Source organism: Rhipicephalus microplus, chromosome 3, assembly GCF_043290135.1.
Source record: "Rhipicephalus microplus isolate Deutch F79 chromosome 3, USDA_Rmic, whole genome shotgun sequence".
In the NCBI taxonomy this organism is placed as follows: domain Eukaryota; kingdom Metazoa; phylum Arthropoda; class Arachnida; order Ixodida; family Ixodidae; genus Rhipicephalus; species Rhipicephalus microplus.
The window spans coordinates 217,881,978-217,905,978 of record NC_134702.1 but is presented as its reverse complement, the minus strand read 5'-3'; the positions used below and the strand labels follow the sequence as shown (position 1 = coordinate 217,905,978).

General features: G+C 44.3%; 1 protein-coding gene across 3 annotated transcripts in view; it reads right to left on the bottom strand.

Annotated features, from left to right (window-relative positions):
* Window positions 1–1,125: 1,125 nt before the first annotated feature.
* Window positions 1,126–24,001, bottom strand: part of LOC142803498 (neprilysin-1-like) — a 140,311-nt gene continuing 117,435 nt past the window's right edge. For 2 of the 3 annotated variants that reach the window (XM_075888618.1, XM_075888619.1), the window contains 3 exons: window positions 13,355–13,593; window positions 8,592–8,732; window positions 1,126–1,575 (listed from right to left, as the gene is read on the bottom strand). In XM_075888618.1, the coding sequence (XP_075744733.1) occupies window positions 1,237–1,575; window positions 8,592–8,732; window positions 13,355–13,593 (719 nt within the window). In that variant the 3' untranslated portion in view covers window positions 1,126–1,236. The remainder of the gene's footprint in view (window positions 1,576–8,591; window positions 8,733–13,354; window positions 13,594–24,001) is intronic. The other variant, XM_075888620.1, reaches the window with a different exon arrangement.

The following is a 24,001-nucleotide window of genomic DNA, read 5'->3' as shown; positions in this document are numbered from 1 at the left end:
CTGAAACATGCCAATCGCTTGTAATGGGCAATCATAGACAGAAGACTCCGATTGGATACAGAGACCCACCTACCCACTTAGGTTATCGAGCAAGAGGCGGACGGATCATACAGACTGCGTAATGATGAATATTTTGTAAAACCTGCAATGGGTTAGAGATAAAAATTTTCGCAAACATGAATATGATTGATTTTACCTATACCTCGCACTATTTCGAGAAGCTGAACGTGTCGCGTGGACAAATTGTTGTGTATGCCCGTGTTGCCGAGAATCGTCGATGTCTATCAATTCAATCGGACGGTATGCGGTGAGTGATGCAAACACGTCAATCCTTTCGTACGAAATGTCTTGATTATCGCCGCTCTCTACAATTAGAAATAATTCGCTGCTTACCTTTTCATTGACTATTTTACGTTCCTTCCCCAGATGAGGATTCAATCCCCCAATGAGGAAATTCCTCCATCTGGGGATGCAATCGACCTGTGCTAATGAATTGGCTTGGTGCGCAGTAAGTTCTAGCGACCCAGAGAAATAACTTCCTCACGGCCGGCACAGTCTCCAAGCAGGGGGAGGCTGCACTGTTTTGGTCGAAGCATGAAGAGCTCAAGATGATCGACAAGGCTCGCAAGACGGCAAACGCCACAGGGGCTATCGACTAAGTGCTCCACTTTTGCCGCAAAAAATGCTTGAAATAGTTTTTCATTCGTACATTTCGCGCACCCAACCTTTCCATTTAAAATAAATAAGCCTTGTTAATGTGACTGCCTTACTTTGAGATGTCCTTCCATCCCGCCTCTATAGTGATTCCCTGGCTGTTGCAACAAGAGGCGCTCCCCTAGTCACGTTTTCAAAGCAGTGATCACGCTCGTTTTTATTTTCTAACTTTCTGTCCTATCTTTCGTTCCCTTGATGGCTCTAACACGTGCTCCTGCAACGAGTTCGGAAAATTGCATTTTACCTTATAACAAACTCGCTGGCCATGGTACAAAGATGTGCACGGCTTTGCAAAAGCAATAATGGTAGCCTAGGTACAGTAGGAGAATACGCATTTTGAAGAGCCCAATAAAAAACAGATTGTTTGCTTAAAAACTAGTTACACAATGAAAGAAAGCACTGCAGCGACGCTTGTATTGAATTGCAATATATTTTTTATAAACTGTTGCTTTTTTGAGTCATAAGCGTTAAAGAAAAAATCTGAACAGATGGTTCAACACATATAGACTGGTACATTTCTTACTACCAAAAGGTACATTTTTCCTCTGGATTCATAGGCGTTCCTGAAGAGCAGCCAAAAGCGCTGGAAAACGCCGGCATGTTCATTAGTGGAACTATGCAACGCGAACGTTCTGGTGCGTAGCGCGCATCCTGTTTGTCTTTTTCAGTGCACAATTTCACGCAGTGGTTTAAGAAGAACAGTTGCTGCGCTGACATGTTCAGTCCTCCAAGGTGGATGTCCCTGTACTTGCTCGCTAAAGAATTGAAGGCTTCATACGCCATCTGGGTGCCCACGAAGTCCGCTAGGTTCTCGCTGTCCAGCTCGTCACTCAACGTTCCATCCTGGTCGCTTACGGAGAGCTGCAAATAAGGGTTATTTTGAGAAATACGTACTCAATCAAAGTTTCTTCTTAGCACACTCGTGACATTGCGGTATGTGTTTTCATTATATGCGGAAAAGCGATGGGACTGTTGAATCTTGAAGGTGGGTACTACTTTGTCTTTCCACTGTCGTCTTCATGCAGTAACGGAGTAAAATGTGCACTCTCTAGTAGGCTACTGATGTCATGCCAGGATGCGTGTGGTTAGACTGGGTACTTGTGCCTAACAAGTGATTGATAAGAACTCCCTCTCTCTATTTTTGTAATGCATATATAGTTGACCCTAACATAGGTATCAACTCATATCAGATCGTCACATCTATCAGCTTGTAAATATGAACTATCTAAATTGCAGTACTTGTCTGTTGAAGAGGAGCATGCCGTAACTAAAAGGGACTCTGAAACGTTCTTTTTTTTGAAGTTTTATTAGTGTTTAGGCTAGACCATCATCAAGCCGCTCGCATCACAAATTTAGCCACACGCCATGTACCAAGACTGCTGATTGATTGATTGATTTGTGGGGTTTAACGTCCCAAAACCACCATTTGATTATGAGAGACGCCGTAGTGGAGGGCTCTGGAAATTTTGACCACCTGGGGTTCTTTAACGTGCACCCAAATCTGAGTACACGGGCCTACAACATTTCCGCCTCCATCGGAAATGCAGCCGCCGCAGCCGGGAATCGAACCCGCGAGCTGCGGGTCAGCAGCCGAGTACCTTAGCCACTAGACCACCGCGGCGGGGCGTACCAAGACTGCTACAGACAATTATATCGTAACTTCACTTTCAACCCTGCCGAGCCTCCTCGACACGCGAGGCACGCTGGTGATCGCACGGCATTCATGAGCGCACTTGACGATTTGAGCTCCCTCGTGTTGAAACTTGCGATTGCATGCCGACGAATTACACGCGATCTCGCAGTCCCTTATCCAGTGTGCTCGGCCGCACGCACGCTCTCTCGCCACAAAGTCGAAGACCGTGGAGTGGTTCGTATATACTTCGAGAGGTGCCGTCACCCTACCACCTGATCATGCTTGACCGGATTCGTCAGCCAATCAGGTCAGTAGCCTCGGTGCCGTCATATTACCCGAGTGTGTCGCTCTGTGAATGAGCGGTTGGAAACGCGTTTGGCTGAGTCGCAGCGATTCCCAGCTTTCAAGTGTCGTAATCAATATGCAGTTAATGCAGATGACTCAAATAGTTCAGTAAATTTATTTATTTACAGATTTATTTTATTTGTAGATACTGCAATATTTCTTCAAGGTCTTGGCAGCGTGGTACATAACAGCTGAACTCAACAGAATATTAACAATGGGAAATGAACTTATGAATATCTTTATACACGCACTTTCGAGAAAGAAAAAAAAAGGCAAGCGATGTTATTCTAACAAATTTCAAATCGAACAGAGGATTCGTTTAGCACCAAAAAAGCACATGAAACATATCTGATAGACAAGAAAACTGATAACTATTGAAGGTGTGACTCCATTGAACTATTGAATTGTGATAGTGAGTCCTGTGTAACAGTTTTATCAGGCAGTTTCTTCCAGTCACCTATTCTTGGAAAGGAAGAGTACTTGTAACAGTTGACACGTGTATTGGGTGGAGTAACTTCTAGTGAGTGTGAGTGCCTGGTAGCGTAACCCTTCGTATATGCACGATGTCACGTGTCTATCTTCTTGTACTGACCTTTCATCAACTGAAAAAATAATTTTAGATGACATACACTATTTCGATTACTTATAGCAGGTAGGCCACATTGAGATACGAGGTTAGTGAACTAAAGAACTTGTTAGTTATTTCTTGAATTTGTTCTGTCGGTTCTGTGTTAGCGCAAAATTGACAAAACTGTTTCAGCATGGATTTATAACGCGTACACTGTGACTTAACGGGAATTGATTCGTTTTCATAAGGCAGCTATTGATGATCCCCAATTACAAGGCACATGTGGGCACAAATAATTGTGATTAGGGACAATTATTTATGCGGGCATTCCACGTATGGCATTCTACGTATGGCCACCTTAGAGACTTCAATACATAAAACCTTCAGTCAGGTGATTAAATATCTAACACACCCTACGCATAGACCAGCCAAAACGTCCCTAATGCTTCAATAATTATTCAGTTTCTTCGGTGGATTCCTGCTCACAGCATATTTGCGCGTGCAAATGTCACGCAAGTTCAAAATACACGCAAATTATTCATGTTCATGTGTGTAGCGTTCAAGATAAAAACTAGGGGTAGCTTTTTCACCCTGACGGTGCCGATCCTGAAGAAATTGCCCAGCTGGGCAGTTCTCTTTTTTGTGATTGGTTTTCTTTCTGTCTTTTCGTATTTTTTCTTAATCGTTTTTTTCATTTTTTTCTGAGTTTTTATGTATCTTCACTTTAATTCTACTTCTTTTCGTTTTTCCTATCTTTTTTTCTTTCCATTGTTCACCTGCTTCGAATCTCTGCTTTCATACTGCCGCGAAAAACGATTGGACCTAGTATGTGGCGGGGACATGAACATTAACATGTTGAATAATGATGTTTCGAAAAGGAGTTTCGACTTGTTATTACAGGCAAATGGGTTTTCAAATGTCAATGATTTACCAACCCGCATCACGCCAAATTATTCCACGTTGCTAGATCTGTTTATTACGAACATAGACAGAGCAAGGGTAAAATCTGGAGTAATTAGCGCTGACATTAGTGACCACTTACCGATTTATTTATGTTTTACAAAAGAATTGAAAAACATGTTAGCAATACCCGCTCTTTTCAACCTATCACTGAAAATGCCCTTTCTATATTTAGGCAAAATGTAGCGCAAGTAAACTGGGATTTTATTCTGGAAGAAAATGATCCTGAAATAGCGTACGACAAGTTAATAAATGTTCCTAAACCAATTTACAGCGCAAGTTTTCCATTCAAAGTTGTGAGGAACAACCACCGAACTCGGAAGCCATGGATCACACAAGAACTACTTACTAAGATTAGGTTGAAAAACACTTTGTATCACAAGTTCATCAAAACTAAAGATGCGAATGACTTACGTATCTTTAAGAATCACCGTAATCGCCTCAACAAGGAACTTAAAAAAGCTAGAGCAGATTATTACACAAATCAGTTTGTTGCATCCCAGGGTCGCACTGATTTAACGTGGAAAAAGCTCAACAATATTCTAGGGAAACAAAGTTGTGAAAAAGAACTTTCCACACTTGTACTAAACGGGGAAGCTATATCCGGCCAGGAACTGGCCAATGAATTTAATCGCCATTTTGTAAGCATTTCTAGTGAAGCGAAAGTGTTCAATGACCTCCTAAACATTACCTCGATTGAAAATACTCTATTTCTTAGCCCGGTTGATGAAGCTGAGGTGATGGGCACATTCAACACGCTAAACAACACGACATCTTGTGACATTCATGGATTCCAAGTTAAACCAATTAAGTTTATATTTGACATTATTTCGCCGTACATTACGCATATTCTCAACAAGTGTATCATTAAGGCAGTGTTTCCTCGTGGTATGCAGCTTGCGCGTGTATCAGTAATTTATAAAAAGGGTGACAGAAATCAATTGGGAAATTACAGGCCAATATCTATACTACCAATATTTTCAAAACTGTTTGAAAAAGTTATTCATAAGCGTTTCGTGAGCTTTGAATCTAAGCATTCCCTAATTAGCGACTCTCAATTTGGTTTCAGAAAACACTGTTCAACAGAGCTCGCGTTACTGGAACAAAAAGAACACATTCTAAAGGAACTTGACAAAAATAAAATAGTTATTGGGATCTTTGTCGACTTTACGAAGGCTTTCGACCTAATAAACCATGAAGTATTGCTGCTCAAGTTAGAGCGTTGTGGATTTCGTGGACATGCATCTGCACTCGTAAAATCTTATCTTGAATTCCGTAGGCAGGCAGTTGTTGTAAACGGATTCTTATCCGATACACGGCCTGTTCAGTGTGGCGTCCCACAAGGCAGCATTTTGGGCCCGTTTCTTTTTAACATGTTTATAAATGATATTGTGCAGACTATACCCTTCGCAAAAATCGTATGCTACGCTGACGACACGAGCATATTTCTAGCTGGAGATAATATAGGCGAGTTGACAGAACAAGCAAATGACGCACTAGACAAACTTGATAACTGGACATGAAAGAACGCACAACAGATAAACAGCTCAAAAACTAAAGTTGTCATCTTTAGAGGAAAAAACAAAAAACTCACATTAACAAGATATATATGTTTTCAGCGTATTCCCCTAGAAATGGTGCCATTGACTAAAACATTAGGAGTTATGATAAATCAAAAACTGTCCTGGGATGACCATGTAAGCTATCTTGGTAGCAAGCTGTCGCAGATAATAGGCATTGTTTACAGAAAACGTGAGATGCTGCCACTGAACGTGATGATCCTAATCTATCAGTCTTTATTTTATTCTCATCTAAACTACTGTCACTTAGTCTGGGGTACGACGACACAAGAAAACCTAAACAAATTACACGTTCTACAAAAAAGGTTCTTACGCGTAATGGAAAACCTTCCTCGCCGGCACACAACAACCGAACTTTTTACCAAACACAAAATTGTGCGGGTAACTAAATTATATGAGTATCGTCTTTGTCATTCCTTCAAGCGTGAAATCAAGTATAGTACATTTCTACTTCGTAAGATTGCTCTGCTAGAGCCACGAAAACATATATGCAGAACAAGAAATACAGATATATGGCACGTTCAAACATACAGAACAACTTACGGCACGCAAACCCTGAAAAAGCAGCTTCCGCGACTGCTCAATAGCTTCGCAGCTAAAAACGCACCCCTTGAAACATTGACAAATAAAGAGTTGTTATCATTTTTTCTTTCATAATTCCTGTTATCTGTTTGCTCGCGATTTCTGTGCCTTAAAAGTGTACTTCCTTGTATTGTGTCTTTCATTTTTCTTTTTCTGTTATATTATGCACATTTGGTTGTGTTATATTATGCACATTTGGTGAATTCTTGCTGTTCGCCAAGTTAGGGGGCAGCAGCTCAGTCAAGCTGTACGATCCTCGGATTTTGCAGCTTTTACTGCGGGCCGCTGTCATCATGTACACAATGATGATGAAATAAACGTATTATTATTATTATTATTATTATTATTATTATTATTATTATTATTCCTCAGTCAATATTTGTTGCAGTTTGTGTTCACGTGTTTCCCTAGCCACAGTAGTAGTGTCAGCTTTTTATGTCATGATCGAGGTGCTCAAAAAAAAAAGAGAGGATGAAGTCTTCTTCCTTTTCCGCGTCTGCTATACATCGTAGAGCTTGCTATGCTATAGCTGGGTTTTCCTCTCCTACGCGAAGCGATGACAACAACATAAGACAGCCTTGTCCCGTAAAATGTTCCGCTCCTGAAGACATTTATCCGCTGTAACCTGCAGAGACCAGTGCTGCAGACGCTCGTCGTCCTCGAGAGAAAGTTTTTAACCTAAAAAGTTGGGGTACGTGCTAGTAAACTCACTTGTGTTTCACTAATTACTGCTAAAACTGGGAATACTACAAAACTTGTATGCAATTTTTTTAGTGCTCAGCTCACTATATTGAAGTACTTGCATCGTAATACCGGAAACGCATTATATTCGGTGACGTCTAGAAGTAGAAATATCAAGCAAAAAGTGCCTACAGGAAACAAGTAAGTTTTTTTCGTGTCTCTTCTTTTGTCTTCTTTCAAGTTTGCGACAACGATGTTTTACACAACGAATAGGGAAACTTTAGGGCGCTTCTTTTTGTTAGGGGCAATATGAACTAGAAATAACAGACAAGCCTGCTTAAGAACCTACAGGGAATGTAATCTTTAGTAATTAAATACTGAATGTGACAACGTAATGTGTACAAAAACAGTTTGTCGCTGTCAAGGACTAAATCTGTGACTTTTGAATACGCATCCGATGCTCTAACGAGTGAGCTACAGCGATGGTAGATCCCTGTTCATTTTATGGGCATTTAGTTCTAGGAGAGCTAGTCGTCACCACTAGTAGCGATGGCGGTGAGGATGACAGACTTTTCTGCCTGCCGCAGTTACGAAACACGTGAACATTTTATGAGCTGGCAGCTAACAAGTCAAGAGTTACTGTATCTGCCACATTTAGGTAGCATATACATGTCAAACCGCAATGCAAATTCTTTGCAAACGCACGCGGAAACGCGTAGCATGTGTCATTTTTGTTTTTATTTTCAGTTTCGTAGCAGTGCACAGAGCTAACATGCCTTTTTCCTTTGTAAATGTGACCTTGTATGCATATTTCGATGCTCCCCCTTTATGTAATGCCCAACCCAGGGCCCTTAAGGGACAATAAATGATGATGATATACAGTAACTCTAAACCAGTCATTCCACGCACGCTACCTGAAAACATCCGGCCTGTCATAAAACCCTTGCTTCAAATAAAATAAAGCAACAAAAATACATGAAAACAAGTTCATTGTGGCTGCAGACCACATAACTTATTCAGAAATAGTTGATTGAATGGGTGTGGTACAGAGTGTTCACGTTCCACAAGTTTTCACATTCCACGATGGTCCGCAGTGTGGCCACGCCATTGTATTAAAACATAAACACGCTTGCAGCTGAGGTTCTGCTAGTGTGGTATGTACCGATTCGATATGTATACATCAGGTCTTTCCCTACGTGCCACAGACGCAAGATGGCCGCTCATTATATCACAAGTTACTTGCAACTGTCATCATAACCACTGACCTCGCAACAGATCATTGTTTGCGTATATGAAATAAAATGCACCCATTCCAGGCTGTATGTTATATTACCTTAGGCGTTCCCTCCCCACCAGCGTTTTTGATCTTCATTTAAGGAGGTCTTTCTTCAGTACTACTAGCCATCAAAGCGTCCTCAAAACCACCACAGCTGAGAAATACTGTTTTAGGCATTTGCAATTGAAGTATAGGATTATTATACCAAAGCTTTGTATTAAAAACAAACATTGCAAGCAAAAAGACACTCACAACCGACTTATGTGATCTGCGCAGACACAGCGCCTTTTTCGTGTATTTTCTTATCACATCGTCCATATCATGCGGTTGATATCCTTCAATATATTTTATGCCATGTGGATCAAATGCGTGCATAATCTCGTGGCCAATCATCTGCGATAAGAAAATCTTTGTTAAAGGCAGGATACAAATACAATTTACGCGCAACATACCCCTATTAGCAGCTTAGACACACTTAATTTATGAGTGAAGTTTATGGATCTTTCGTCGGGACGAACAGCGCTGACTTTTTTCTTTTATCCCATCAAGAAGGTAACAGGAATCAGCGCCCTTTCGGCGATGGTACAGCTGCTCTTGTCAAGAATGTCTGCATCGAAGCACTAAGTTCGCGATTGTTTATGTCTTCTGGCAAATGTTTTAACGGAAAAGCGCTCAGAATTGCTCGTATATAAACACTGTAACGTACATTGTAACAACTTTGACATGTACTTTAAAACACTGTAATCGTTAACAACCTTCGTCCTCGCAGTCACCTCATTGTGATGCTCGTTGAGTGTGCACTACAGCTCAGGCGATGGTTCTGTGTGTCCTGGTGAGAGAAACAGGCCATGTTGTCTTTGCGATTGTGGTTGCTTTTGTGTCAGTGGAGCAGGTGTGTATAAGTATGTGTACGGCTGTGGTTGGATCTTTAGCACCTGTAGTGCCTGTGTACTCTATCGTTGCCGCGGTGATTTCGTGGAGGGCGTAGTCTACGTCGTGTATGAACTGGGCGTCCTTGTTACGTTTTCTGCCGCCTCTCCGTACACTGCGTTGCGAGATTTGGGCTCGGAAAAGTTACCTATAAATTTCCAATGTCCGAGCTCATGGTTCTTTTGATATTTTCATGTAAATCACGTTTGACGCATAACAATGTTTCACGGCACGTTAATGGGGCAAACGGTTTTCCGGCGGATGCTATGGGCATACCCTGCAAATATTTCTATGACACTTCAACCGTATCGGTTTAGACGTATAATAATGCTAGTACGAATGTAAATAACGAGAATGAGGACGTGTAACGACATAGATAGATAGATAGATAGATAGATAGATAGATAGATAGATAGATAGATAGATAGATAGATAGATAGATAGATAGATAGATAGATAGATAGATAGATAGATAGATAGATAGATAGATAGATAGATAGATAGATAGATAGATAGATAGATAGATAGATAGATAGATAGATAGATAGATAGATAGATAGATAGATAGATAGATAGATTTTTGTTAGCCATGAATATTCAGCATTTGAACCCTGCTGTAGAGCAAAGTAGCTGCTGGTCTTATAAGAACAAGAATCTCTGTCAATTTGCTGGCTGCATCAAAGACCATTCCTCGTTCAGCGAATTGAGACACTTGCACTCAGGTTACATAATCAATATCACTACAAGCCTTGATAACGTGCTAGAAGTGCAACAATCAATCTTCTAGGGGAGGGGTGAGTTGAATGAAATGTAATGTCTGCTGGAAAACTATTTCGAAAGAAGAATTTTTACTTTGTCATCTTCATCTTCATCATTATAATCAGCCTGACCACGCGCAATGCAGGACAAGGATCACTCCCCCATTCCGCCTGTCAACCCAGTCATGTGCTTTCTGCTTGCACCTAATACATGCAAACAGAATAATTTTGTCTACCTACCTAACTTTGTCTCTCTCCCAGACGTGTTTGCCTTCTCGCGAGGTTGAGACAGAATAATGGGTGGGCAGCTGAGATATATGAGCTCAAAACCTATACCCGGAGTATGCGTCACTGGGCTAAAGAATACGTTATGGTTTTCATTATATATATATATATATATATATATATATATATATATATATATATATATATATATATATATATATATATATATATTGGGCACCCCAACAGTAGAACACTATGGCGACAAACGCAATTACGACGCGACCAAATGCATGTTGTTGATGGTGGCCTGGAGTTAGGTTATTTAATTGACAAACTTTAGAAGGTGCGAAGATAGATAAAAAGTTGCTATGTGAACGTTGTAGATCGCTTTGCAAAACGTCCGATCAGATAGTTTCAAACTTCACATCTGTTAACTATTGTGTTTTTATGCTAAATACAAATACCCGCAAAATACAAACAAAAACCAAGTGACAAAACCACTCGCGTGCCAGTGCGCACGATGGTTCAGGTGCTACCTAACGTTTCGAGTACAAACTACCATAGCATTTGCGCGATTGTGCCCGCTCGGCAGGGCCGCAACCTCGGGGGTAGCTTTGCGATAAACACGTTTTGCTATCGGCCACAAAAGCGATAACTGCTGTGAATGCTTATCCCTGTTATCAACCGGTGCGAGTGAAGCGAATTGTTCACACGTGGAACGCTAGGAGCACCCGAATCATGTTGCGCGTAGGCGCGCCGGTAACATTGTCACGAGGCATTTTTTGTATTTCGCGGGCTTTTGCAGTTATCATAAAAACAGTAATAATTGACTTATATAAAGTTCAATACTGTTTAATCAGACGTTTGGCCAACTGATTTACAACTTCTCATTGAAATTTTTATGTACCTTCGTTTCTTCAAAATTTAGTGTTTTCATGACAACTTAATAAAACAATAATTTGAAACACAAATATTAGCCTCACTTCATGCAATGTTCAGCAACATGCATTTGGTTGCATTGTAATTGAGTGTGTTTGCATATTTTTTAAACTCTGGCTGAAAATAGCTGAGCGACCCTGTATAAAGCCCTGTATATATATATATATATATATATATATATATATATATATATATATATATATATATATATATATATATATATATATATATATATATATATATATATATATATATATATATATATATATAGGGAGATCTGAGAGACAATAATGCCAAGGAAAGTATAGGAGAAGTTACTAGAACCAATAGAAAAAAATAAACGTGGAAGAAAAAATAACTTGCCGTGAGCAGGAGTCGAACCTACGACCTACGAACAACGCATTCGATGTTCTACCACTAAGCCATCATGGTGGCCATCCCCCCAGCCACTTTATCTGGTTTATATGTGAATTTTTAACGTGGGAGTGTCCGTCAGCGCCACCTGTAGCCATGGCAGCGAGTGTGGCACACTCTTTTTTATGAGCTTGTATGGCATCCCGTAGCACGTGAACTTATTACGAGCTGGCAGCTGACCAATATCCCTCGTATACAACCCAACGGCGCCAAGTCTGCGAGTACGAGAAGCTTGTCAATGAATAAGGGAAAGAAGTGTATACCTATAGGCTTGTTTTTCCGTGTTTTCACTCAATATTAACGAGATCTTACAGACAATGATGCCAAGTAAAGTATGAGGAAGTTATTAGAACCAATGTAATGTAATTTGGAAGAAAAAAAAGTGGGTTAAAAATACCTTGCCGTGAGCAGGAATCACACCTACGACCTTCTAATAACTTCCCCTATACTTTCCTTGGAAATATTGTCTGTTAGATCTCATTAATGTTGTGCCAAACAAGGAAAAACGAGCACTTAGGTATACACTCATTTCTTTTATTCATTAACGAGGGTCTCGTACTGGCAGACTTGGTGCAATGGGTTCTATACGAGGGACTATTGGTCAGCTGCCAGCTCGTAATAAGTTCATGTGGTACATCATGCCATACAGGCTCTTAAAAAGAGTGTGCCACACTCGCCGCCATGGCTACAGGTGGCGCTGACTGACACTCCCACGCCCCGCCGTGGTGATCTAGTGGCTAAGGTACTCGGCTGCTGACCCGCAGGTCGCGGGTTCAAATCCCGGCTGCAGCGGCTGCATTTCCGATGGATGCGGAAATGTCGTAGGCCCGTGTGCTCAGATTTGGGTGCGCGTTAAAGAACCCCAGGTGGTCAAAACTTCCGGAGCCCTCCACTACGGCATCTCTCATAATCATATGGTGGTTTTGGGACGTTAAACCCCACAAATCAATCAATCAATCTGACACTCCCACGTTTAAATTCCCATATATACCCAATAAAGTGGCTTGGGGGATGGCTGCCATGATAGCTCAGTGGTAGAGCATCGAACACTTTTTTCGGAGGTCGGAGGTTCGATTCCTGTTACAGGCACGGTATGTTTTCACCCAATTTTTAATTCCTATTTACATTACATTGGTTCTAATAACTTTCCCTATACTTTCCTTGGCATTATTGACTGTTACATCTCATAATATTATGTCGAAACACGGAACACGGAAAATCGAGCCCTTAGGTGTATATACACTTCTTTCCTATATATATATATATATATATATATATATATATATATATAGAGAGAGAGAGAGAGAGAGAGAGAGAGAGGAAGATGAAGACAGAATAAGAACAGCTGGCCCAGGATCGGGTGTTGTCTCTTGTTCTCTGTCTCGCTCATCATCAATATATATATATATATATATATATATATATGCTACTTGTTTCTTCAGCCCCAATGAAACAATTGGGAAGCAATACTCCAATGGCGCTGCTATACTGAAGCAGATAGCTTGACTTTTCAAGATGTACGTGCAGTAACCTACGAGGATGGAGCTACTTTACTCATGTGCAACTTTAAAAAAGGCGTCAGTTTTTCTTTCCTTATGCGCATGCATGAGGGGCGTCTGCAGAACATAAATTGACATTTTCGAGCCTGCACAAGATTTCTGCAATTTGCAATTTCACAGCAGTGACTCTCAAGGATTGATTACATTTAGGTAAGCGCGGCAAAGAGGTAATGAAAGAATGTGTACGAACCGTTCCGAGGCCTCCGTAGTTCAGCGCATTTACTCCGTACGAATACATGAACGGACGAAGCATGAAAACTGTCGGTATAGTAAAATCATTGAAAATGTGCGTGTAAAACGGAGTTCTCCATGTTTCGTCGTACAGTGGGGTTGTCGTGTCCATCCACATGTAGTGAGTAGAGTAACCTAATGCCTTTATCCACGTCGGAAAAAGTGCTTCTAGGTCCAGCGGTGCATCAGGGTACGGTTCTGAATCAAAGCATTCACATGAAAAAAGAGACAAAAATCCTGGTTGATCCTTCCTTCGAATAACCCACCTAACATAAAAGTGGACCATGTGTGTACAGGACGTAGTGCATAGTCCTTTTCAATAGATGCCAAAGAAATTTACTATTATTGTTCTGAAGATCAACAGGTAATTGCGGCGAAAGAATGCATTGACCCTAAAGCATCAAAAGTTTTCGAAATATGTGTGGCGGACTGTGAGCAGGTGTTTAGAGATTTCACCTTTTTGCCTAAATGCAACGTATGCTTTATGAAAAAGCAAGCCGTTCTTCCAAAAGGAAGGTATTTGAGTGAGGTTGAGCATTGACCGTATTCTCGGCGATATCACCTGGCTAAAGTTCAGAAGGCTGCGGCTGAAATGTAGGCAACCTCAACAATATCAAGGTGTACCGATGATTGATGACTACCTCAACCTTTATCTAAGAACGACACCGACGTTAACCGACTGCACTCACTGGATATTCTTTTTAGCGTTAATGATAGCTTTATGCCTCTAGCTTCAAGGGGTGAGACGCCTACTAGCAACGTCTTATTGACCTCGTATTCGATTTCCTTGGCAACAGGCTTAGATGCTTACGAGAGCTGAAAAATCCGCTTTGGATTGTTACGCCGCTATTTTTAAGTTTAAGATATCTCGTGAAAATGCGGATTGACAACAACGTTTTTTGATGAGGCCGGTTCTGTCAATGGCAATTTCAAAAAGTCTCTCTGCGAATTTATTTATTTTTATTTATTTTTGCGCCGAGCGAAGAACTTGAAAGGCACAGACATATTTGTGCAAAACGATTTTAGCAGAGCTACGCTGCGCAAGCGTAAGCTTTTGTGGAAAACAGTGAAGGATGATAAAGCTAACGGCAAGGAAGCGTATCTTATTCATGATAAGCTGAAAATTGATGGGACCCTTTATGCGTGGGTTGATTCCAAGAACTGCCGTGTTATCATTAATGCTCCTAGGTCACGGAAAACTAATTGACAGATACATCAACGTGACTCGAGGCAGCTGCGTGTCCTAAATGCAAATTTCCGCAGTGTTGTAAATAAAATTGATAAACTGGAAGATCTGCTTCTGAAATACGACCCGCATGTAGCAATCATAACAGAAACTTGGCTTCACGAGGGGATCACGGATGATATACTAATCGGTCCCTCGCACCAGATATTTTGCCGGGATCGCGTATCCCGTGGTGGTGGGGTAGCGATAATATTGAAGAGCACGTTTTCTGCTACATTGTTGCCCCAAATTGATGAACATGAAAGTTTATTTCTAAAAGTCAACTGCTGGGGCCACATTCTTACAGTGTGCGCTGCGTACCGTTCGCCCTCATCGCCATCTCAGTACTTATCTTCTCTGTACAGATACATGTCTTCCCTGGTTCATAAAAAATTATAATGGCAGGTGACTTTAATTTACCGTTAATCGACTGGTCTCGGAAAAATGCTACTTATTTGCTCGATTGCCCATTGGTGGATATAATGCTAGCATGCGATGTACAACAAGTAGTACGCACCATCACGCGTAAACATGGTGGCTCAGTAATAGACCTTGTTTTCGTAAGCAACGCATTTACCGAGTATGAATTAAGTTTGGAGCCGGGAGTATCAGACCATAAAATAGTACTTCTTACATGCGATTTTGATAAGTGTGTACCTAATAGGCCAGTACTTAAAACAATGAAAGATTTTACGCGTGCTGATGATCAATCCGTACTTGACACACTGTGGGAGCTTGTTGACAATATTTCTGATACTGATCCACGGACGCTTTGGGAAACATTCAAGAAACCTCTGAAGAACTGTATTGACAAGCACGTTCCCTTACGCCGCATCAAGTCACGGCGCAAAAGTCCCTGGATTGATCGAAACGTAATACACTTAAAAAGAAGACTAAAACGCGCAAGAAAAAACAGGTCGTAAGTGTTCAGCAGATACAGACGCTGCAGACTGAGCTCTCCACAGCTCTGGCGACTTCTAGAGACAAATATTTTGGAATAACGCTGCCAAACTTCATCAAAGAAAGCCCGGAAAAAATTTGGCGTTATCTAGCCTCTAAAACTGGTAAACTAGAACAAATCCAACATAAAGATTCTCTTATTACCGATGCCCGTTTAGTGGCCGACAAGGCAAACGACTACTTCCATTCAGTATTTTCTGCACCGCACGATGACAGTTATCTTTTGGTTCCTACAGCCTGCCCTCCTGAAGATTTTATATGTCGAAACGGCGTGTTATCACTGTTGGTCAGTGTGCGAGACAAGTCATCTAGTGGACCAGATGGCATACCCAATGCATTCTTGCGCAGATACGCCGAACCAATATCTCACATTTTAACTGAAATTTTTCGTTTGTCCTTAGCGTCTGCCATTTTACCTTATGACTGGCTAGTTGCTCGCATATTGGCCACACACAAGAAGGGCGACCGATTACGGATAGAAAACTACCGCCCGATCTCTTTAACGTCTACATGCTGTAAATTGATGGACAGACTTTCTTGAACGTAACGGCTTACTTTCCGAATATCAGCACGGTTTCCGTAAAGGGCTATCGACGCACACACAGCTGATAGCTACGGTGCACGAAATTGCCTCTGCCCTTGATTCGGCCAGCCAGATTGACTTAGTATTCCTCGACTTCAGCAAAGCATTCGATCGTATTCCTCATGGTAAGCTTATAGGCAAACTGCTAAACATTGGTACACCCGATTTTCTTGTTAACTGGATTAAATCTTACCTTTCCAACAGGACTCAATATGTGGAGATCTCTGGGTGCTCATCAGGCGCATTACCTGTCTTATCGGGTGTTGCACAGGGAAGCGTCTTGGGCCCAATTCTCTTTTTAATTTTGAGGACGCCAGGGGGCGCCGACCAGTGGGGACGCGAGAAGATCGGCTCCAGTTTCTGTCAATGTTTTCGTTAGAATTTTTGTGGTGCCTGTGCTCGAGCTGCATTTAATTCGACGCAGTTTCTTCTGAGGATCACGTCGATACCAGACGTTTTTCGGTGAGTGGTCCTTTTGCTGAATTATTGGAACTTTTCTTGTGGAACGCGCCGCGGCTCGGCTAACCCTACCGGGCTCAGCCTAGCGTCGACGGCGAGGGGCGGGAGGAAAGGGGCAACATGCCCGAAGTAGCGATGGTGGAAGGAGAGGAAATCTCTCACGAAGAAGCCAATCGCCCGGGTTGTACGACAGCGCTGGGCAGGAACAAGAAAGCTCGTGTAGAAACGCCAGTTTCCGCGGGCAACGCATCACATGTAGGCTCGAAGGGAGGCCGCCGCACGGCAGCCCCGCAAGGTGCAATGAAGCGCCTCGCAGCTGCATCGAGGCTCCCCCGGCTGCCGAGGGCCCACATACGAATTATCGTCAGGCCAAAGGACGGACTTGACGTCAGAAAAGTAAGCCAAATTAGGCTCGCACAGGCTATTGCCATGGCGGCTGCTCTTGCCCCGGCAGAGACGGAAGGGGACATCGTTTGCCCAAACATCGCCCAGAACATTATCGTAGTCTCCACACCGGAGCAGAAGAACGCAAACGCCTACACCGCGATCCAACAGATTCGGATAAGCGAAGGAATGTACCATGTGGCGGCATATGTCGCGGCCCCCGATAACACCTGTAAAGGAGTCATACGAGGAGTGGACACTGACATCAGCGAGGCCCAGCTCCAAACGATGATCGTCAACCAGCGAAATCCGAAGGCCCTAGAAGCCAAAAGGATCAAGAACACCGCCACTGTGGTAGTGCTTTTCGACGGCATGAAGGTACCAAACTATGTCATATGCGGCGTCAGCATGCTGCGCTGCACGCTCCACAAGCGCCAAACCGACGTGTGCTACGCGTGTGGAGGACTTGGTCACAGGGCAGATGTTTGCCCCAACCCCAACAAGAGGGTGTGCAGGGGCTGTGGGCTCGTGTCTCCACCCGACGATCACCAGTGCTCGCCGAAATGTGCCCTTTGCGGAGGCCCACATCCAACGGCGGACAGAACGTGCAAAGAACGCTTTCAAGTTCCTTACGTCGTGCGACGGAGAAGACGACGGCGCCGAAAGCGCGTCAAATAGTCTCAGCAACAGCTGGCCGAAGAGGACCGGTCAAGGGATTCCAGTGTGGCAAGTGCTCCCAGGCAGGGGCGTTCCGTCACGCCGGCTGGCCGCCGGCGCGACCGCTCCAGGGGCCGCGCTCGCACCAAAGGGCGCTCTCGCTCCCGAGCACGAATCCAGGAAGTACCTACCTGGGCGGATTGAGCCAAGCCGAAGCCAGCGGCGCCGCCACCAGAGGTAACGCGGGTACCATTGCCAGAGCATAGGGAAGACCCCAGGGTAGCTAAGTTGATCCAAGAGAATGCTTGCCTTAAGGCAGAGATTCAACAGCTGAGGGCTGACCTTGAGTCGTTCCGCAAACATTACTCCTCGCAGGGTGAGAGACAACAGATTCCCCCACCAGGGGACGTGCAGGCGCGCTCGGGAAAACGTAGGGCCTCACCCCCCAAGGGGAGTGGGATGCTATGGAGACAGAATCCAACAGCAAGGCTCTGGAAAGCATGCAGCAATCGATTAAACAACTCGCTGATAGCATGACTACCCTACTGAAAAGGGTGTCGTATCTTGAAGGTGCACAGGCAGCGCTAGCTACGGGTAGCTCGCCTCTGATAGGCCCGAACAGGGCACAGTCACCTGCAGGCGCGGTAACAGTCAACCCGACAGGAGATTGGCTGTCTCAGAACAGTAATTATGGCGGACAACACTAATGAACTGGTCGTGTGGCAGTGGAACTGTGCCAGTTTCAAAAGGCGCAGGGCTCCACTGCTGCACTTTATTGCTTCTCAGGCGGTCAAACCGCACGTAATTATGTTACAGGAAAGTCTCGGTGATGCGCTAACTTTCCCGGGCTATCGAGTCGTCTCGGTGAGCGAGCAAGGGAAGCGCGGTTTGGCAACCTTGGTCGCAAAAAAGTGCTCCTTTCAAGAACACAAACTACAGCTTGGCAACAGTAAGGCTGAGGTCATTACCCTCGAAATAATTTCTAACAGCTGGCTCAAGAACAGCGTATTCCTCCTGAATGTGTACAGCTCGCCGTCGGACAAGCGGCAGGGGTTCGCTTCGATCATGGCAAAAGCGGTGGCTCTGGCCAGGGGGGCCCCCGTCGTGGTAGCGGGAGACTTTAATGCTCCGCACGACGCTTGGGGATACGCCAGGCAGTCCCCCAAAGGCAACAACCTCCTAAAGGCCGTATCTAGCTGTTCTCTTGAATTGATTACGGACCCGCAATACCCGACAAGAATTGGCACATCGGTGGTCCGAGACACAACTCCAGACTTGGCGTTCGACAAGAACGTCGCAGGAACAGGGTGGCAAAATTTGCAAGAGAATCTAGGTAGCGACCACTTCATAGTGGCTATTACCTTAGCAGTCAATGCAGCTCCCACCAGGGAATTTAAAGTAACGGACTGGGATGTCTTTCGTAAATTGCGGAAGGAGGACCAGAATGAATACGACAGCTTAGGCAGCCTATTTGCAAGGCTCAAGGATGATGCTAATGCTGCGACCAAGGTTGTCAAAACGAACCTGAGGTTTGATCGAATGGACGCACGCCTCGCGCATCTCTTAAAGGTTAAGAATTCCATCCTGTCCCGGTGGAGGACGCAAAGGCTCAATCGCCGACTTCGAAAGAAAATTGCGCAACTCAATCGCGAGATTGAAGCCTATTCTATTGAACTCTTCAAACAGCAGTGGAATGAAGTATGTTCTTCAGTTGACGGACAGATGAGAGTGGGGGACAAATGGAACCTCCTCAAACAATTACTTGATGAGTCACAGTCGAAGGGAAATCAGCGATTGGCTATTGACAGAATCGTTCACAACCAAAAAGCGAAGGGAGTGTCCGAAAAGGCCCTCCTGAAGAGGTTAGCGGTCAGCTATCTTCCGCTGGGCCCTTCCGGCGATGCGGACTATCCGCATTACAGGGGTGGAATGGTGGCGGAGCTGGACGCACCTTTCACTGAACCAGAAATCTGTAAGGTCCTTCACGAGCTCAACGGACGCTCTGCACCGGGCCCGGATGGAATCTCAAATAAGCTCTTACGTAACTTGGATGGCAAATCCATCGAGAAGCTTACCAAGGAAGTCAACAGGATCTGGGAGACGGGGCACGTCCCCGAATCCTGGAAGACAGCTTCGGTAGCGCTTATCCCAAAGCCAGGCAAACCTCTGGCTTTGGAGAACATGCGACCCATCTCGCTTACGTCCTGCGTAGGCAAGGTGGCCGAACATGCGATTCACCATCGGGTATCCGAGTACATAGAAAGCAGAGAGCTATTTCCACACAATATGGTAGGATTCAGATCTGCACTATCCACACAGGACGTGATGCTCCTTATCAAAAGACAAATCATTGACAACAACACCAGGGATAGTAGAGGCATACTAGCTCTAGACCTAGCCAAAGCTTTTGATAATATCTCGCACAAGTTTGTGCTTGAGGCAATTTCGGTTATGGGTCTAGGGCAACGGTTCCACGCATACGTTAGGTCTTTTCTCAGGGATCGCAGGGCTACCATTAGGATCGGTCAAATCCAATCCATAGAATTTACCTTGGGAGCGAGAGGCACCCCACAGGGGGCAGTCATTTCTCCTCTACTCTTCAATATTGCCATGAAGGGCCTCTCGGAGCGACTCGCTACGGTGCGTGGGGTTAACCATGCTCTCTACGCAGACGATATCACCGTGTGGTGCATGGGAGGGTCCGACGCCGGAGTAGAGCAGGCGCTCCAAGAGGCATTAGACATCACGGAGAACTTTCTAGTCGGTTCGGGCCTGAGCCTGTCATCGGCAAAGTCTGAGTTACTACTATACAGACCCACCCGACAAGGACTGAGGAACCTCACTCCTTTAGAACAGATTCTCATAGCTTTATACACACGGGATGGGCAGAAAATACCCAGGGTGGACTCCATCGGGGTCCTCGGACTCCTGCTGGAGTACAAGGGGGGCAACTCACGAACTATAGCCCGCATCACCTCCAAGACGGAGAACATGCTTAGGCTCATACTCAGGGTCTCGAACCGCAGGGGTGGGCTGAGCGAGAGCAATCTCTTTCGGCTCTATCATGCATTTCTCATGAGCCACATTAATTATGTCGCTTCGGCATTGCGCTGGTCCAAAATAGAAGAGGCAAGAATTGATACACTAATGCGCAAAAGCATAAAGCGAGTTCTAGGCTTGCCTATCCACACTAGCACCGAGAAGCTCCTACAATTGGGCATGCATAACTCTCTCTCGGAGGTGATCGAGGCCCAGCAGATGGCTCAGGTCATGCGACTATCGTCCTCGAGGGCTGGTAGGCGCATCCTGGAATCCATAGGCTGCGGTCCTATGGCGACTAACCAGCGTAATGTAACACTACCACCCTCGATCAGAGGCACGTTTTCGGTAGCTCCACTTCCAAGAAATGTCCACCCACAATACAATGTAGGGCGCCACATAGCTCGGGCCTGTTCCTTATTAAAATCAGTTGCAAACAGACCGCATCTCGCGACCTTTGTCGATGCAGCCCAGTACAGGCGTTCGGATCGCTTCGCAGTGGTCTCGGTCGATCATAGTGGCACACTCCTATGCTCTGCCTCGGTTAGAAAGGTTTCGGCAATGGTGGCTGAGCAAATCGCCATCGCCATAGCAATGAAAGACCCATCGCGTCCTAATGTCTACAGATTCGCGTTCCGCAGCTAGGGCTTTCGCCTCGGGCTCGATTTCGCGTGAGGCAGCGGCCATCCTCGGCTGTGAGGGGGCTGCCGGGTTTCACACCATAACATGGTTCCCGGCCCACATGGGGGCCAACGTACATCCTGATGTCCCCAACGCCAATGAGTTTGCCCATGACCGTGCGGGAGGTATCGCTCACCGCGGCGGTCCCGGCGGACTCGCAGGCGGGGACGCCGGAAGATACAGGGACTCGCTACTCACTTTCTACGAGATCATGACTCATTATCATCTATCTCGGAGGACTTTTCACTTCCTCATCCTAAACTTACGCGACCGCAATCATCGGCCTACAGGATTCTCCAAACGTGGTCTTTCCCTTCGCGTGGCCGGTTCAGCCATTTTTCGCCCAACATCGAGCCGCATTGTCCGGACTGCGGTGAGGCGTATTGCTCATTACCTCATATGCTCTGGCAATGTCCTGCGTTACGTGACGCAGAGTTCAACAAAGAAGAGGACTGGGAGGAAGCCCTTAACAGCGGCGACCTTTTGGTTCAACTTCGGGCTGTCCAGAGGGCCTGCGAGAGGGCGGAGGGCCACGGTCTTCCGGTTCCTACGTGGGAGCGGCCCGCGACTGCTACGGATTCCCCCTAAACGGGGCCGTTACAACGCAGTTCCTCAGGACCTGAATAAAGTTCTTTGTCTGTCTGTCTGTCTTTTTAATTTATGTAAATGATATGACTTCAATTGTCTCGTCTGATGTTCAAATACGATTATTTGCAGATGATTGCTTAATTTTTAGAAAACTACATGTACTGAGGATCAAATATTCCTAAATGACAGCTTGACACGTGTTGGCCAATGGTGCACGTCATGGCCCATGAAGTTAAAGTCGGACAAGACTGTTCTACTGCGAATCACAAATAAAAGAGAGCCGCTTAAGTTTTCTTACTGTATCGATGGAGTGACTGTTAAAGAAAACTCAGAATACAAATATCTAGGGGTGACAATTACCAATACGTTATCGTGGTCTAAGCACATTGAAAATACCTGCGCAGCTGCCATGCGCAGGCTTGGGTTCATAAGGCACAAACTTAAAGCTGCCCCTACAGAAGCAAAATTGTTGGCTTATAAGACCTTAGTGTTACCTAAGCTTGAATACGCCAACATTGTTTGGGACCCCTTTTCTAAGAAAGACAAGCAAAAGCTAGAAATGGTGCAGCGCCGGGCAGTGCGTTTTATTTTCGACAAGTACAGATCCACTGATTCCCCATCTTCGTAGATGGTGCAAAATGGAATTTCAACCTTAGAGCAGCGACGTAAACTAGCCCGCCTAAAATTTTTGTTTTCGCTTTTTCATGGCCACCTGAAGCTTAACGCAAACCCTTATGTCAAGCTGTTCTTACCTCGAGCATCGAGACATCGCCACTCACACAATCTTCTTCCTTACAAGGCCCGCACAAATCTATTCAAATACCCTTTCTTCCCGCAGACAATTGCGGATTGGAACGCATTATCGAGTTCGCTTTTCTCTGCGCGAACTGCGGCTGCTTTTTCAGCGAAGGTGCTTGCTGCCCTAGAATAATTATCATCTTTGTTTCAGAGGTTTGCTGACCGATTGCTGGTGCTTTTCTAGTTTTTGTGTAGCTCTCGAACGGTTGAGGATGTTTTAGTCGTGGGTTTTCATTGTTTGTTGGGAAAAGTGCGTATTTGTCTTTTACGACCTGTACTGCATAATACGAGCTCTACTGTATAATGGTTTTGTTTTGCTTGACCTAGAGACAGTGTGATCGTTGCAACTTTCTAGTTTACAATGAGTTTTGCACTGTGCAGCGTTTTTTCTTTACCTGAAAATGTGTGTATAAATGTCTGTATGGGTGTATTTGTTTATATATCTATACTGCACGTGTGGTTATTGATATGTATTCACCGCTACCATGCGATACATGTAACTTTCCCATCTGCCCTCCTGCTTGGTCCTTATAGGACTGCAGTATGTAATAAATAAAAATAAAATAAAATAAATAAAATCCTCCAAGATCATTGGTGCTGGCACTGTAGACCTTGTGCAATCAGATGGTCTTGCCATACAAATCAGCACGCACCAAATCGGCCAAAATGTCAGCAGTGAATAATTGCTTTCAAAATACCCTAAACATGTTTCGAACACCAGCGTACCAGTTATTAGATACACGTTATAATTTAAGTGTTAGAGCTTGTGTAGCTGAAGATTCGCACAGAGTCTTTTTGAAATTGCCATTGACAGAACCGGCCTCATCGAAAAACGTTGCTGTCAATCCGCATTTTCACGAGATATCTTAAACTTAAAAATAGCGGCGTAACAATCCAAAGTGGATTTTTCAGCTCTCGTAAGCATCTAAGCCTGTATCAACACAATAATATCGATAGAAAACCTAATGCGTGCACTAAGACACACAAGGTAACCAATGTTCCTTCAGGGAGTTATATATAAGAACCCCATTACTCGTAGTATTAGAGTCATGCAGGCAAGACAGAAAGGTCTCAAAATGGGATTACACAGGACAGCGAGCATGTAATTTTGGGCCGCTTGCGATAAATTGTAAGACATGTGGCTGTCATCCTGCTTACGGCGCGTTCACTCTAGCCTCATTCATAAATTTAAATTCACAAGAGACATAATTGAAGCTGAACGCAGTGCTAGA